The sequence below is a fragment of the Rhinolophus hipposideros genome (genome assembly GCF_964194185.1).
Source record: "Rhinolophus hipposideros genome assembly, chromosome: 7".
Taxonomy (NCBI): Eukaryota; Metazoa; Chordata; class Mammalia; order Chiroptera; family Rhinolophidae; genus Rhinolophus; species Rhinolophus hipposideros.
The window spans coordinates 9,943,381-9,958,688 of NC_138053.1; the positions used below are offsets into that span (position 1 = coordinate 9,943,381).

General features: G+C 44.9%; 1 protein-coding gene and 1 pseudogene across 2 annotated transcripts; one reads left to right on the top strand and one right to left on the bottom strand.

Annotated features, from left to right (window-relative positions):
• Positions 1-9,230: 9,230 nt before the first annotated feature.
• On the bottom strand, positions 9,231-14,697 carry ZSCAN21 (zinc finger and SCAN domain containing 21). Its single transcript, XM_081053688.1, has 4 exons — positions 14,350-14,697; positions 12,491-12,960; positions 12,010-12,202; positions 9,231-10,534 (listed from the first exon to the last, which is right to left on the bottom strand). The coding sequence occupies exons 2-4, from the start codon at positions 12,875-12,877 to the stop codon at positions 9,696-9,698; spliced, it is 1,419 nt and encodes a 472-aa protein (XP_080909814.1). The 5' UTR covers positions 12,878-12,960; positions 14,350-14,697; the 3' UTR covers positions 9,231-9,695.
• LOC308499426 (GTP-binding nuclear protein Ran-like) lies at positions 12,878-14,238 on the top strand (annotated as a pseudogene). The gene is made up of 2 exons: positions 12,878-12,910; positions 13,285-14,238. The product of its transcript is annotated as a GTP-binding nuclear protein Ran-like (transcript).
• Positions 14,698-15,308: the final 611 nt, after the last annotated feature.

Here is a 15,308-nt window from a genome sequence, read left to right on the forward strand (position 1 = left end):
AATTTCTCTTTAGGCACAAAGGTGACCTGTTTCCTTCAAGACTCCATCATATTCCTCTAGATGCTGCCATAAACTATTCAGTCATTTACACAGTTGCTCCCACCTTTATACCCACACATAGGATTTAAAAAAAAATTTTTTTTTAAAGATTTTTATCAGGAAAGGGAAACAGGACTTTATTGGGGAACAGTGTGTACTTCCAGGACTTTTTTCCAAGTCAAGTTGTCCTTTCAGTCTTAGTTGTGGAGGGCGCAGCTAAGCTCCAGGTCCAGTTGCCCTTGCTAGTTGCAGGGGGCACAGCCCACCATCCCTTGGGGGAGTCAAACCTGCAGCCTTGTGGTTGAGAGCCCACTGGCCCATGTGGGAATCGAACCGGCAGCCTTTGGAGCCAGGAGCACGGAGCTCTAACCGCCTCAGACACTGGGCTGGCCCCACACGTAGGATTTTATGTGCTGTGTAGTATGTGTAGTCATTCTGTGTAGTATGGTACTTACAACAAGCAGCCACAACTAGAAAGGTGTTTCTGGGCGTGGGGTCGCCAACAAGAGCGTACTTGGATTGAGTAGCTGTGGGCATATTTAATTTCCTAGTTTGGCTGTTGGTGCGAGGATGTTACAGTCAGGGAGAAGGCTGAGATGAAAGTCTAGTGGAGAAGATGAGGAAACGTCTGGAATTCTGGCCTCTGAAAATTTTTGGATGACATTGTCATTGACCACCTAACGCGTTTTTAATTTTTTAAAGCTATAACAAAACATTTTGAATCTTTGACATTCACTGCATACTTGCAAATGGACTGTTTTTTCAAAGGGTAGACCATGAACTATTCGTATTAGAATCACTAGGCTGCTTGTTAGTAATGCGGGTTTCTGAGCCCCAAGTCAGACTTATAAAAGAATTTCTGAGGATAGAGCCTAAAAATTTGAGAAGAAAGAAATAGTAATGGAAGAGTTAGAGAAAATTTCCAGGAGGAGATAAACTTGAGCTAGGTCTTACAAGGCAGATAATACGTGATAAATGGGGGGAGGTTCCAGGCAGGACAGTTAGGGGTAGGCCTGATCATGACACGTGAGCTCTGGGAGAGTCCCCTGAACAGGGGAAACTACTACATGATGAACAGTCACTACACATGAAGGACGAGCCCCTTCTCTGCCCAGAGGCTGCACTGCACCTCAGATGCTGAACCGCCCGTCACGACTGTCACTCCTTCAGAGCTCAGTGGGACCTGAGACTGATGGGCCATTTGTTTTCCACATCTTTGAAACTACTTCCATAACATTTTATTCACCTGACTTCTGATAATTCCTGTTCCCATCAGTCTCTTAACAGCATCCCTAATGTCCAGTCATGGTATCAGTTGGTGCTATTATCCTTGGAACGCATTTACTTGCATGGCCTCAACTGTTACCTCTGCAAATAAGTTTCTGTCTGTAAGTGTGGCACTGATCTCTCACAAGCTCCAGGCGTCGGTCTCCAGCAGACTACAGGGCATTTCCGCTTGGACCACTAAAAGTTTCAAGTGGGGTGTTTCAAACCAGACATATCTTGCTGATAAACTGCCCCCTCATAACTTCTGCCATCTCTCAGGATCAGAACTTCAGGGTTTTCTTGGATTGTTCTCATTCTGCATCTAACCAGTGTCAAGACCTGGGCAGGTTCGGTTAGCATGGAGTGGAAAAATAGATACTGTCAGGAAGATTTCAGCGTTGAGGGGATGGAAAAGGTGGGATTTCCAAGTGATAGTACTAGCAGATCACACATGGCCTATACTCTGCCTGGCCCTTTTCCAGGTGGTTTTCATATGTTAAATCATTTAATCCTCACAACTGTCTGTGTGTGAGGCAGGTGTTGGTATAACTCCATATTACAGACAAAGGACTCCAGTTGAACTGCCCAGTGAGATAAGACAATGAGATCAGAGAATGGAAGACCTCCCCTGGCTTGCTCTACTTAGTGGGAGGCTGGACCACATCCCCTAGGTGGCTTGAATGTGAGATGGGGAGGCATGTGTGAAGTGTGAATTTCAGGCAATTGTCTTGTTAATTATGAGTCTGCAATCCCCTTCATAGTTCTAGCTCCTCTTCATTTCCTTTGCTGCTAACCCTAGAATTCTTTCCAGTTCTTATTCTCCCCTGGACTATATAAAGTAACCTAATGGATTCTTGTCTTTATTTTCTCTCAAATTAATCTCCCCAGAGCGATATACCCATCTTGTCACTTCTTTATCAAAAAGTTTCAGTGGCTTCTCCCTTCTTGCAGAATGAATTCAAACTCCTTGGCTGTGTAGTACAAGGTTTTCCTTGAGCTGGTCTCTATGTATCTGCATGGCCTTAATCTTTACCTCTCCTCTTCACACATCGGAAAACCAGCTGTGTGAAAAACCAGAGCTGGGGCCGGCCCTGTGGCTCAGGCGGTTGGAGCTCCATGCTCCTAACTCCGAAGGCTGCCAGTTCGATTCACACATGGGCCATTGGGCTCTCAACCACAAGGTTGCTGGTTCAACTCCTGGAGTCCCACAAGGGATGGTGGGCTCTGCCCCCTGCAACTAAGATTGAACACAGCACCTTGAGCTGAGCTGCTGCTGAGCTCCCGGATGGCTCAGTTGGTTGGAGCGCATCCTCTCAACCACAAGGTTGCTGGTTCGACCCCTGCAAGGGATGGTGGGCTGCGCCCTCTGCAACTAGCAACAGCAACTGGACCTGGAGCTGAGCTGTGCCCTCCACAACTAAGGTTGAAAGGACAACTTGACTTGGGGGAAAAAAGTCCTGGAAATAAACACTGTTCCCCAATAAAGTCCTGTTCCCCTTCCCCAATAGAATCTTTAAAAAAAACAAAAAAACAGCTGGACAGTAGTCAGAGCGGTAAAAACTGATTTTACTCAGAACTATTGGTAATTGGGAGGAAAAGAGACCTCAGTATAGAACGGGGCTCAGTTCTCCAATACTGTATGATTAAGTGGGAATTTACATCCACTGACCCAATTTACAGGCTGGGGTCAGGGGATGGAAAATTTCTAAGAGGAAATCGGGTAAGAGGAGTTTTGACTAAACTGACCCAAAGAGATTCTTGCTGAAGACATGTCAGGGTGATCAGGCATCACCCAGGGATGATGGTGGAGGACGGGGTTCAGATATGGAGGATGGGGACTCTGCTAAACTGAGTTAGAGGGGTTCTTGCTAAAATTAGATTTCAAAAGGAAGTGCACAGATGGGCCTAGGAGACAGTTCAGGAGCCTGAGTAAGGTTTGGCCAAGCAAAGAATCAAATAGCAAGGTGATAACAAGGCCCCCCACACACCCCGTACATTCATGTGTATGAGTTTGTTCACTCATAATGTTCCCATGTCCTGCTCCAGCTCCTCACAACCAATCAATAAAAATCAGAGTCCAGGAAGGCCTGAATCATCTTCAACCTCCCATTCAGTGCAGAAACGTTCAATGGTACCCCTGATGGATGACTGTTTATTGTAGTTACCTTCAGGGATGAGCGGCTAATGGCACTGGGCAAAAGCAAGCAATTCCCCTGTGGAGCCTTCTGATCGTTGGGAATTAAGCTGAGTTCTGCCTGCCTGTAAGCTTCTGCCTTCTGTTAGCTCCTGGCTTTGTCTTGGCATCTGTAAAATGAGAGGGATGGGCAAGATTTTCAAGGATGTTGTCAGTCACAGCAAAAGCCATTTCATTCCTAATGCTCCCCACTATCCATCCCATGTCAGGCTTGTGTTTTGAGATCCAACACAAATACTTCTAGGAAAGGATATGTGGTAAGTTTCCAAGTAAGGAAAAAGCCTGGTTTTACCTAAATGTATCAGCTGATGAGTGTAAACCATGGCGTGATGATGGAGAACATCTTAACAACAATTTTTAATTAAAAGATTATTTTTGAAAGTCCACAGACTTTTTTTTCATAAATTGCTTATAGAGTTTAAATTTTTTCTACTTCAAGAAAATAAAGACTAGTCAGGTGCATTATTTTAAATATGTCAGTAATGAATGAAGATTTTTAAATGAAGCAAAAATTACATGGACTATTTTCTGCATACAAAGATAAATTGGTCACCAGAGTGGTTTCACCAGGAACGACAGAATTCTTATCTGCCTCCACAAGCATATTTTTCCTTGTATATTCCCTTCTTTGGTTACTGATATCAACTTCCCGGTCAGCCAAGCCAGAAACCTGGGAACTGTTCTGGATGCATTGTTTCTCTCCATCTCCTCACCCATACAGCTTGTCCATCAGTATCCTAGCCCATCCTGTCTTGCCCATTCCTGTGACTCCTGCATGGGCCTAGACCATCCTTAACTCGTTTTGGGACTTTGGCACCAGTCTTACAGGTCTTTTTGTTTCCAAAGTTTCTCCAATCCTTGCTCATACCTATGCATGAGTTCTCTCTCTAAATGTTAATTGAGGACACCATCTCAGAACCTTTCAGTGGCCCCTTCTCATCCCTCTAAATCAAAGTCCAAATTCTTTGTCACGATGCAGGGCTTTTGATTTCCTGGTCCTGCCTACTTCCTCCTCCTACCTCCTGGCTCCCCCCACCCCGACTCCACACCAGAGCGATGCAGAACTACAATTACAGGGGCACAGATGGTGTTTAATGCCTCTGTGCCTTTACACATGCTCTTCGTTCTTCCTGAATGCCCTCCCCTCCTTGTCCACCTAACAAACTCCTATTCATCTTTGAAAACATCACCGTGAGCTTCACCTTTTGTGTGGAGCCTTTCCAGGGCATTGTGCATGCCACCTTCCACCCCACTGAGGTCATTTCCTCCAAACTGCCTCTGCCTCTGGTGCGTACTTTCATTGCGCTTGTCCCCCCCATCTGTGACTTATTTGTTCATACATCTCATTTCCTCACTACGGTGTGGGTTTGCCTACAATTTCACACTTTAATACTACAAGTAAGTATTGCTTTCATAATTAGAAAAAAATTAAGAAAAAAGTAATAAGGAACATTCATCGAGCACTTACTATGTGTCAGGCATTGTTGTAAGCACTGTATCCATTAACTCATTTAATCCTCTTAACAATTCGGTGAGGCGCGGTCTATTATTGCCCCCATTTTTATTCAAGGGAGAGAGGGAGGGAGGGAGGGGAGTCCACCAGGTGCACCGTAAATGGTGCAGAGATTCAAAGGCATTTGGAGCTCAAAGCCCGGCTTCACCTACCTTATCACACCCTCCCCAGACCACCAGAGGGGTCCCAACCCCTCCTCCGACACCCCTGCCGTGTCACTGATCTGTGAAGCTCTTCAACAGCAGGTCAGTAAGTACTGTAGGTGTTACAAAGAAGAGGGAACCATGGTTCCTGCCCTGTAGGGGGCTCCAGTCCAATGGAAAAGGTGAAGCCTGTATTGATAATACAGGACAGAATGAGATGCCAGGAAACGAACCGTAATCATAATGAAGCTCAACTTTACTGTCTTCACAACAACCGTGTGGACTCTTAGTCCTACTAATGTCTCTATTTTACAGACGACAAAACTGAGACACAGAGTGGTTAAGTAACTTGCCCAAAGTTACACAGCTAGTAAGTGGAGCAGTGACTCAAATCCAGGCAATCTGGCTCCAGAGATTGGGCTCTTAATTACACCACTGTACTATCTCTATGAATGAAATGGGAGACTTCAAAGAAAACTTGCGTGTGTTCTGCTTGGGAAGGGGTGGGTCACATGATGGTCACAAAAGGCTTCGTTGAGGAAATAGCGTTCAAGCTAAATTGAGAACATGGATAGGTAGAATATAGACAACCTCTTATAGTCACAAACATGGGACTTCTCTTTCCCTCAAGACTTCATCATATCCCTCTAGATACTGCCGTAAACTGTCCCAGTCGTTACACAGTCACTGCCACTTTCACACCCACGTATAGGATTTCATGTACTCCCTATCATTCAGTGTGGGTGATACTTAAGACCATGGGCAGGCAGGAATCATTAAGGAGGATTTGGGTTTCTTTGGGGAAGAACCTTACAATCCCACCACAACTATGGAATAAATATTTTTCCAAAGGGTTTTGTGGAGTATGGTAGGGAAAAGGAATGCCCAGACCTTTGAGGCTAATGGATACAGGGTCTGAGGTGACACAGATCTAGAGGGTCTAAAATTCCCATCATTGGCATCCACATAGAGGTCAGTGAGTGAATGGAGTCCTCACCCAAATCCCTCTCAATGGGTCCGGTAACACACTGTGATTCTGTTCTTGAGATGATAATTGGGATGGATATATTCAGTAGGGGGAAGGACATTTAGCACTTTGGTTCCCTAACCTATAGCCTAAGTCATTATGGTAGAAAGGGTCAAGTGGAATCCATGAAATTCCCCTCCTTTTACGTAGCCAAGATGGTAAATCAGAATACTACATCCTGTGTGGAATTGATTACTCCCTCCCTCAAGGATTTAAGACGCAATTTTTCTGTATTGGTCCTGTAAAAAACTGATGAATCATGGCTGATGATGTCGTCTGCCATAAGCTTAATCACAACTGCTGTACCCATCTTTACTGGAACAGATCAACAGGGCCTCTGGCTCGGTATGCCAGCTAGTAATCTGGTGAATGTGTTCTCATATGCTCCATCAATGAGAGGATCTGTCCATCTCCATCAATAAAAGGCAGTTCACAATTAACCGGAAGGACAGCAGAACACACTCAAATTCATTTATTTATTTATCCACGCCCATGCTTCCCCTCCCCCCACACTCCAGTTCAAGCCGCTGTTTCTCAGTCTAGTTGTGTAGGACACAGCTCCCTGACCCATGCTGGTATTGAGCCTTGCGTTTCCCCCGGCTAAGGCAGTCAGTCGCCAGTCACCAGTTGTCGGTTGGCTGCTCACAGCAGCTCACGGCAGCTCTCGCGGGCCACTGGCCACTCATGGCAGCACACAGTAGCCCATGGCAGTCCACGGCAGCTCACGCCGACCTCTGGCTGCTCACGGCAGCCCAGCTCCAGGGAGAGCTGTTGTTCAGGCTTAGCTGTACAGGGCGCAGCTCACTGGCCCATGTGGGAATCAAACCAGCGACCTTGGCGTTAGGAGGAAGGAGCTCCAACCACCCGAGCCACCGGGCCGGCCCCCACACTCAATTTCTTGACCCAGTCTTGTCAACCCTCCTGCTACTTCACACAGGGACTTTGGTTTTCTGGACATTCTGTGGAACATCATTCTAATGATGACAACATAATAATCAAACCTGGTGAACAGAAAATAGCAAGTGTACTTGGATTCCTCAGTAAAACACATACATACATACCAGAGGATGAGAGATAAATCCTACAAAGATTCAAAGGCCTTTTATTTCAGTGAAGTTTTCAAGGGTCCAAATGTCTTAGGCATACTGGAAAATTCTAAGGTAATGGACAAATTATTGCACCTTGCCTTCACTACTAAGACGCAGTGTTTGGTGGGCTTCCTTGGATTTTGGAGGCAACACATACACTTTCAAGTGTGGCCCAGTCATATAGCCCAAGACTATATGACCTGGCAGATTCAGATGGTGTTAGAGGTATCTGTGGTAGGTACAAATGTGGCGTAGAGGTCTGCTAAGCCCCAGTGGGAGCTTACCAATAGAATTCTAGAGCAAGGCCATACCTTCTGCAGAGAACTGTTCAGTTTGAAAAGCAGCTCCTGGGATGCTACTGACCACGGGACGGTGACCATGTAACTGGAGCTGTTAATCGCAGCTGAGTATGCTCTGACTCACAAGTCATTCGATCTGGATCGGGTGGACACAGCAACAATCCATAATGTGGAGGAAATGTCACATTTGGGATCAGGCATGAGCAGGTCCGGAAGTCACAGGGGATGTAAGCAGGAGACTCAGACCCATGTCACCTGCCTTTGCTGATCTGATACTTCTCCCTCTGCTCACACCTGTGGACTCATGGCAGGCTCTCTGACTTGGTGGAAGAAACACCTGGGTCTGTTTGACAGAGGGGTCAGCTCAGTATGTTAGTGTGAACACAAAAAACATTGATTCACTATGGCCTTCCTGAGTGGCCCTGAAGTCCACTGTGAGAAATCCAGTGAGTGGGAGAGCTGCAGGCAGTCTGGGCACCAACTCTGTACGGGGGGAGAAATGGCTTGAAGGAAAGTCATGGCCTCCTGGGCTGTGGCAAACAACTTTTCTAGACAAGGGGCCTGCAAAGAGTAAGGTTAAAGTCTGGAGACAAGATCTGAGGAAGACATCAGCTTACAGATGGACCTATGGGTGCTGAAACGAAGTGTGTAGACCTTTGTGTCCTCCATCAATGTCCTTCAGGAAGTTCCCACTGCACAGAAGGTATCAGGAAAATAACGGGCAGTGCAGATGTGGGACCCATTCACCTCACCAAAGTAGGATGAGCCGCAGGCCCTCAGGCTTAGCAAGGGCTCTTCATTCTCCTTATCTGGAGCAGCTCCAGCAGGAGCCCTAGAGAAAATCAGCGGCTGCCTAATCATCAAATTCTCTGTGGGCCTCCATCATGTTTCACATACACAGGACAGCTCACAGGAAAGGTACTGAGTGAAGGTGCTGGCAGGACGTCCAGATCGTCAGCAAGCTACTGGAACAGTAACATTTCAAATTTCAAGCACAATGGATTTGTTTTTGCAATAATGACCCCCTCCCTAACAAATTTGGCTGGCGTAGTTTAATCTGTTTCCAGGATGACACACAGGCAGTTTCTAGAGATCAGAACCAGCTCTGACCTTGCAGGCCCTACTCCTGGCATTTCAGGTTTGCCTGGTCACTAGGGCTACAGTCGGAAACAAACAGGTATTTTAGTGACTACTAATCGGAGGTGGAAAAAACTCATAATATGAAGATAAGCAAGTGATAGCAGCGAGTGAAGTGGGGGGGTTCTAGGTAACAGGAGGACCAACTGGCCAAGACTTTGAGAGAGAAGTATCTTAAGAAATCAAAGAGAATGCAGCCAGAGAGAAAAGATCAGATGAATTTAAGGTAATCGGTTGTACATTATTGACTTCTGAAGTTTAGAAGGAGGAAACTTCTCAGGGAGAGTCAGATTTTCAGACTTTGGCAGAGACAGAATATACACAACCAAAATGTACACGAGGCTGACAGAATGCTCCCAATGATTAAAAAAATGTGTTTAGTATATAGAAAAAAAAGCACAATGTAGATCAAGATACTCAACACTCTACTACAATTTCCTAATACACATATTCACAAGTATTAAACATTCTATTTACCCCAAGTCCAAATTTCCCCAAAGCTAAATCAGTCGGAATAGTTTTCTCTCTAGAACAGTGTTCAACAAACATACCATTTATTATAATGACAGTCCTGAAGCATTACAAGATGTTGTAAGTTTATTCTGAATCAGATAGTGTTCAACATGGCTCAAGTCTTTACAAATCATAGTTCTTGTTAAACAGTTGTAATGTTTCTTGCATAATTATACTGGATACACATCAACTGAACTATACAAAAGGCAATGCCGGCATGGTTTATGGGCCCTGAAGTGTGGAGGGGACCCTGCCCCAGTTAAGTTGGCAAGTGAGGAATCCACTGACACCCTCCAGGGCCTGCCTTCCTACCGTGCCACTGCTTGAGCTCTCACTCAGGCATACCTTGGTGTTGAGTAAAACAAAATCTACCATCAGAGTTTATATTGCTATTACTGGAATTCTCCCTAGCATTCATTTCTAAAAACAAAACAAAACAACAAAAACCACCACCACCAAGAGAGCATACTTGACAGTTAAAGCACTTCTCCCTCTCCAGTGTGGACTCTCTGATGTTTGGAAAGATTTGACTTACTACAGAAGGTTTTCCCACAATGATTACACCAGTAGGGCTTTTCCCCGGTATGGATTCTATGGTGTTTATTAAAATTGGAGCTGTGGTTAAAGGCTTTCCCACACTCCTTACATTTATACGGCTTCTCTCCAGTGTGGAGTCTCTGATGAGAACTAAGACCTGCGTGCTGACTAAAGCTCTTCCCACATTCATTACACTGGTAAGGTTTCTCCCCAGTGTGTATTCGATAGTGTCGAATGAGGCTGCCTTTACCGCTGAAAGCTTTCCCACAATCTTTACACTGATATGGGGCCTCTTCAGTGTGCATTCGCTGGTGTTTAAGGAGGTCTGAGCTCTGCCCAAAGGCTTTTCCACACTTACAGTCATAGGGCCGATCCACCAAGTGTGTTCTGTAATGAAGGGTGAGGTTTGAGCTGTGGCTGAAGGCCTTCCCACACTTGGTGCATACATACGGTTTCTCCCCAGTGTGTGTTCTCCGGTGTTTAGTAAGATTGGAGCTATTACTAAAGGCTTTCCCACACTCCGCACATATGTAACGTCTCTCTCCTGGGGCAGGTTTAGTAGACATTAATTCTCTACCTTTCTTGGAACCTTTATCTAAGAGAGAGGTTTTTCTTCCTCTTTCCTTTTCAAGGTTTACCCACTGCCTATCTAACCTGGCCTCACATTTGTTGGCAATAACCATGGGAATAATATTCTTTTTGAATTCTTCTGCATGAGCCTCTTCAGAACTTTTCTGTGTATCTGTTGATTCCTCATTCTGGGTGTTCGATTTACAATCTGAAACAGTGAGTAGAATAAGGACATGTCAGTTGTTTCCTTTTCTGAGAAGAAACTGTTAAAGGACAAACAGAATCATAAGGTGACACTGATGGGTTTTTAAAGGGTGACCAAATATTGCTCTATGACAGGTCACAATATCACAATGATACAAATAAGCCATCATCAAATCTAGTTTACAGTACCAGGCTTTCATACAAGCCCCCTACCAGAAACTATTATAGCATGATAAGTATTAGGTTAGTGCAAAAGTAATTGCAGTTTTTGCAATTGTTTTTAACCTTTTAAACCGCAATTACTTTTGCACCAACCTAATACATGGCTTTTTCTGCCAGGAGAAGACATTCATACATAGAGGGCAATAAGCATACTGGGATAGCAGCAAAGGAGATGGGTAATGCTCAGGCAGAAGGAAAAAAAGAACAATTGCTGAAGGGTCAAATTTGATTAAGGAAAATAAAAAGGATAATTATGGGATAAGAGGTCCATTATAAGTGGCAAACTCTCAAAAATCCATACAGTCACAAAAACTGAATATAGGATCAATAAAAGAGAACATTCAGTCCATTTATAATCATTCTAGTCCTAGATCCTTGTTAATTTGAATGAAAATAACTCCCGCGAAGGTTCAATTCATAGCATTTAACCTTCACTGGCTGTGTCTTGTAATTCCTTTAGTTATAAAGTAACACTGTTGAAATCAGATTGAAGTAATATATCTTTTTAGAGCAGCTCACTAGGCAGTCACACTTCTACGAGTCCATTTAACTGTTAGTCCACGTACATGGAAAAGGAGAGTAAGAGGAATTCTCTCTGAAAAATGGGCTCCCACTGAGCATGGTCACCTCCCATCAAGTACAGAAGCCCCAATCGACAAAGTCCTTTCCTCCAACCCCCCCTTTCCTTGTCCCTCTCTCTCTCCCCACTACCATCTATTCCTTCCTCTGCCTGCAGTCAGCACTCAGCTGCTTCCAGGCTACTCATTGTCTGCTGGTGATTGTAACAGGAGCTAAAATCCCTTTCACTCTCCACGATGAGCAATCACTGTTACTCATACAGCGTTCCCTTCAAGTTGCCATGAACTATGTGTGGGAAATAAGTAACTTAATTAAGAGTTAAAAATGTTAAATGCCTAATGAGGCAGAGGTTGAAAAAGAATTTACCACCAGGGACCACTTCTACATAATCCAACACCGATTATAACAGGTTCACAAAATCATTAACAAAGGAACAAGCACAGTAAGACCTGGTCCATTCAACCTGTCCATACCTCCATAAACAGTCCCTTTATTCACCTCACTTCAACTGACTTTATTAGTGTGTCACCTGTTCCCACACCAGGACGCTGACTGAGACGCACCAAACCAGCCAAGTCAATCCAGGGGACCGCCTCACAACTAGTAATTACAGTTAGTCTGTTTCTTCAATCACAAGGTCTGGGGCACTGAGTGCGGGGCCTGACAGATGGTTCCTACCTTGAATCTGTCTCAGCTCTGGAGTGAAATCCTGCTCTTCACCAGTCTCTTGGATGTACAGGGGACCCCAAGATTCATATTTGGGACTGGTCTCCACAGACGATTGCTGTGTGCTGCTCAGGGGTTCCTCTGCTCTTCCTGAAGAGGACATCTTCTCCCACATCTGTTTCTGTTCATTTGGAGGAGGCGAAACCTAGGGACAATTAGCAATGGCTGGGTTTATGCACAGCTCACTTTAAGAACTGGAACGGAAGAAAATCTCAGGAGAGCCATATGGAATCTCTAGGAAAGAGAAAAGAAACACCCTCCCATTCAATTCTCAAGGCTAAAACTAGCATAGACTAGTAGGAAAAAACAGGAGGAAATCTGGTCTAACTCAGTGGAAACTCCCACTCGGGTATTATTGTACCGACCAAGCCATTCCTGCCTGGAATGCTATGCTCCCCGTCTTACAGGATAAGAGAAGGTGCCCCCAGCCTACCTCCTGTCCTGGTTCATCCAGTTCTCGCTCCAGGTCTTCCAGGAGAGTGACCGCCTCCTCCGCGCTCTCGGGACAGTGCTCCTGCACCCAGGCCTGCAGCTCCCGGGGCAGGATGGTGAGGAACTGCTCCAGCACCAGCAGCTCCAGGATCTGCTCCTTGGTGTGGATCTCCGGCCTCAGCCACTCGCAGCAGAGCACCCGGAGCTGGCTGAGTGCCTCCCGGGGTCCAGGCGTGTCATGGTACCCGAACTGCCGGAAGCGCTGGCGAAACATCTCTAGGCTAGGAAAGCACTTCTCCTTCTCCTCCTCCTCGACCTTCATCATCACCTGCTCCTGTGGGGGTCTAGAGCCTGGACCTGCAGCCATGCCCAGTACCTTGGTCATCATATGGGCTCCAGAAACAGCCTCACTAAAGACGGGGCTCTGTGAATCAGGGATATCGGCTCTTTGGGGTCTCTGGTTCTTTAGGGCTACCGGTTAAACAAGAAAATATGGTTACCATAAAATCACCAAAAGAAAACTTGCGGTTGTTTTTTTTTTTTTTTTTGGTCTTTACAATTACACCTTTAGCACAAGAAATTATGGCCATCATAAAACTATCATAAAAATTACTGTTCACAATTTCCCTGGAGTTAGGTCAGGACATCCTGCTTTGTCCCCACGCTCCTAAAAGGCACACAGCGGCCCTGTTTCAACAGGAAACTTGGCCGTTGCCCCGCCCTCCCTCGGCGCACGCTCAAGCCAGTGCCCTTGTGTCTCCCGGTATTTGAATTGCGCGTCCTCCGCCTTTCTAGCTCTCAGACGCGCCCAGAGACGCTTCTGGAAGTAACATCACGACGGCTGCCCAAGGAGAACCCGAAGTTCAGCTCAAACATGTATTGGTTGGTGATGGTGGGACTGGAAAAACTACATTTGTGAAATGTCACCTGACTGGCGAATGTGAGAAGCTACCCTGGTGTTGAGGTCCATCCCCTCGTGTTCCACACCAACAGAGGACCTATTAAGTCCCATGTGTGGGATACCGCGGGTCAGGGGAAATTCGCTGGACTGAGAGATGGCTATTACATCCAAGCCGAGTGTAAGAATCAGTCCTTCCTTTTTTGGACCTGCCATTACAGTGTTTGATGAAATTTCCAGAGTAACTTACAAGAATGTGCCTAACTGGCATAGAGATCTGGTACGAGTATGTGAAAACACCGCCATCGTGCTGTGTGGCAACAAGGTGGATATTAAGGACAGGAAAGTGAAGGCAAAATCAACTGTCTTCCACCGAAAGAAGAATCTTCAGCACTACAATGTCTCTGCCAAAAGTAACTACAACTTTGAAAAACCCTCCCTCTGGCTTGCTCAAAAACTCATCGGAGACCCGAACTTGGAGTTCGCTGCCATGCCTGCCCTTGGATCCCGCCTTGGCAGCACAGTAGGAGCGGGACCTAGAGGTCGCTCAGACAACTGCTCTCCCGGACGGACGACGATGACGACCTGTGAAAGTGAAGCTGGGGCCCCGCGTCAGAAGTCTAGTTTCATAGACGACTGTCCTGTGATGGCAGCGGAGCAGCGTGTTTGCCACTTTATTACACGGCTAAGCAGAACATGTGCTCACTCTTTGGGATGCTGAAGGCGATGGATGGGCTTCGGAGTGAGTGTGGCAGTTAAAAATACCTGCCTTTTTTGGACCTGCATATTTAGCTGTTTCGGAACGCAGTGGGTTCCTTATCGAGTTTCAAATGTAAGACTGCTACAGTCATATCACAATATCCGGTGGGGAAATCTTGTTCGTTACTATCATTCCAATTCCTTTCCGTTTAGAATCAAAATAAATCTGTTTCAAATATAAAAAATAAATACATTTAAATTACTTTTGCTCCATAAACTGTTTCAGAATCTCCTCTGAGACGTCAACAGGCTACGTGCTGGCCAAATGCAGTCTGTTTAAACCTAAGACTTTCAGCATCAAAATTTACTAGTCAAATGACTGGGTTAGGCAGCACCAGGAATCAAGTTATAAGGTTGGATTAACCAGTAACTTTGAAAATGATTGAGTATAGTGATGTAATTGTGAGCTTCACTTGACCCATTTTAAGTAATGTGTACTCAAGATTTTCAATTCCCTTTACCTTTAGCTTTCACAGAAAGGCAAGTGGAATGACAGAGAGATTAGACCAAAAGTAACCTATATTCTTAGAGAAGTATTTATTTTGATGACCTATGTATGGTGAGAAATTAAGGGAAAAAATTAAATCATAACAGATGATACAAATAAATAATGTTCAGAAGTATTTTCCCCTTTTAAATTTTAAAAATTCTAAATATTTTGTTTGGTTAATACATCAGAATACCAAACACATCTGTAGTAAATATTAATATAATTACTTCTATTTTTTACATTTGCCAAGAAAGTAAAGACCTCTCATTCAACATTGACTGAATACGGGCTATGGGTTTAGAACTAGGGCTGTAGTGATGAACAAGACAGATAACTGTTATCCTCACAGAGCTTCCCAGTCAGTGAGGGAGACGGAAAACAAACACGTAAACAGAGAATCAGTCCATCATAATTGGCACTCATTAAATATGTTTTGAAAGAAAACTACATAAATTAGTGAATCTTACATGCTGTGATGGGCCTTCCTGAGCATGTTTTCAAACTTTAAGCAGCATCTTTCACGTCACATGGGTGAGTCTTGCCTGAATTTGGATAATCAAGAGCAGGAAAATTCCAGCAGTCTCAATAAAGAGCCAAACAGATAAAAACCTACATGGACGTTTGTTATATGAAATTATATTGATGGCAAAGATAGACACCACAGAAAGAATG

What these genes read in the sequence shown, in the direction of transcription:
- ZSCAN21 (XM_081053688.1), bottom strand. Translation starts at nt 12,877, where the DNA reads ATGATGACCAAGGTACTGGGCATGGCTGCAGGTCCAGGCTCTAGACCC. An exon ending in TGGATGAACCAGGACAGGAG is followed by an intron (nt 12,203 to 12,490) that starts GTAGGCTGGGGG and finishes AATTGTCCCTAG; the next exon opens with GTTTCGCCTCCTCCAAATGA. An exon ending in AGAGCTGAGACAGATTCAAG is followed by an intron (nt 10,535 to 12,009) that starts GTAGGAACCATC and finishes TCACTGTTTCAG; the next exon opens with ATTGTAAATCGAACACCCAG.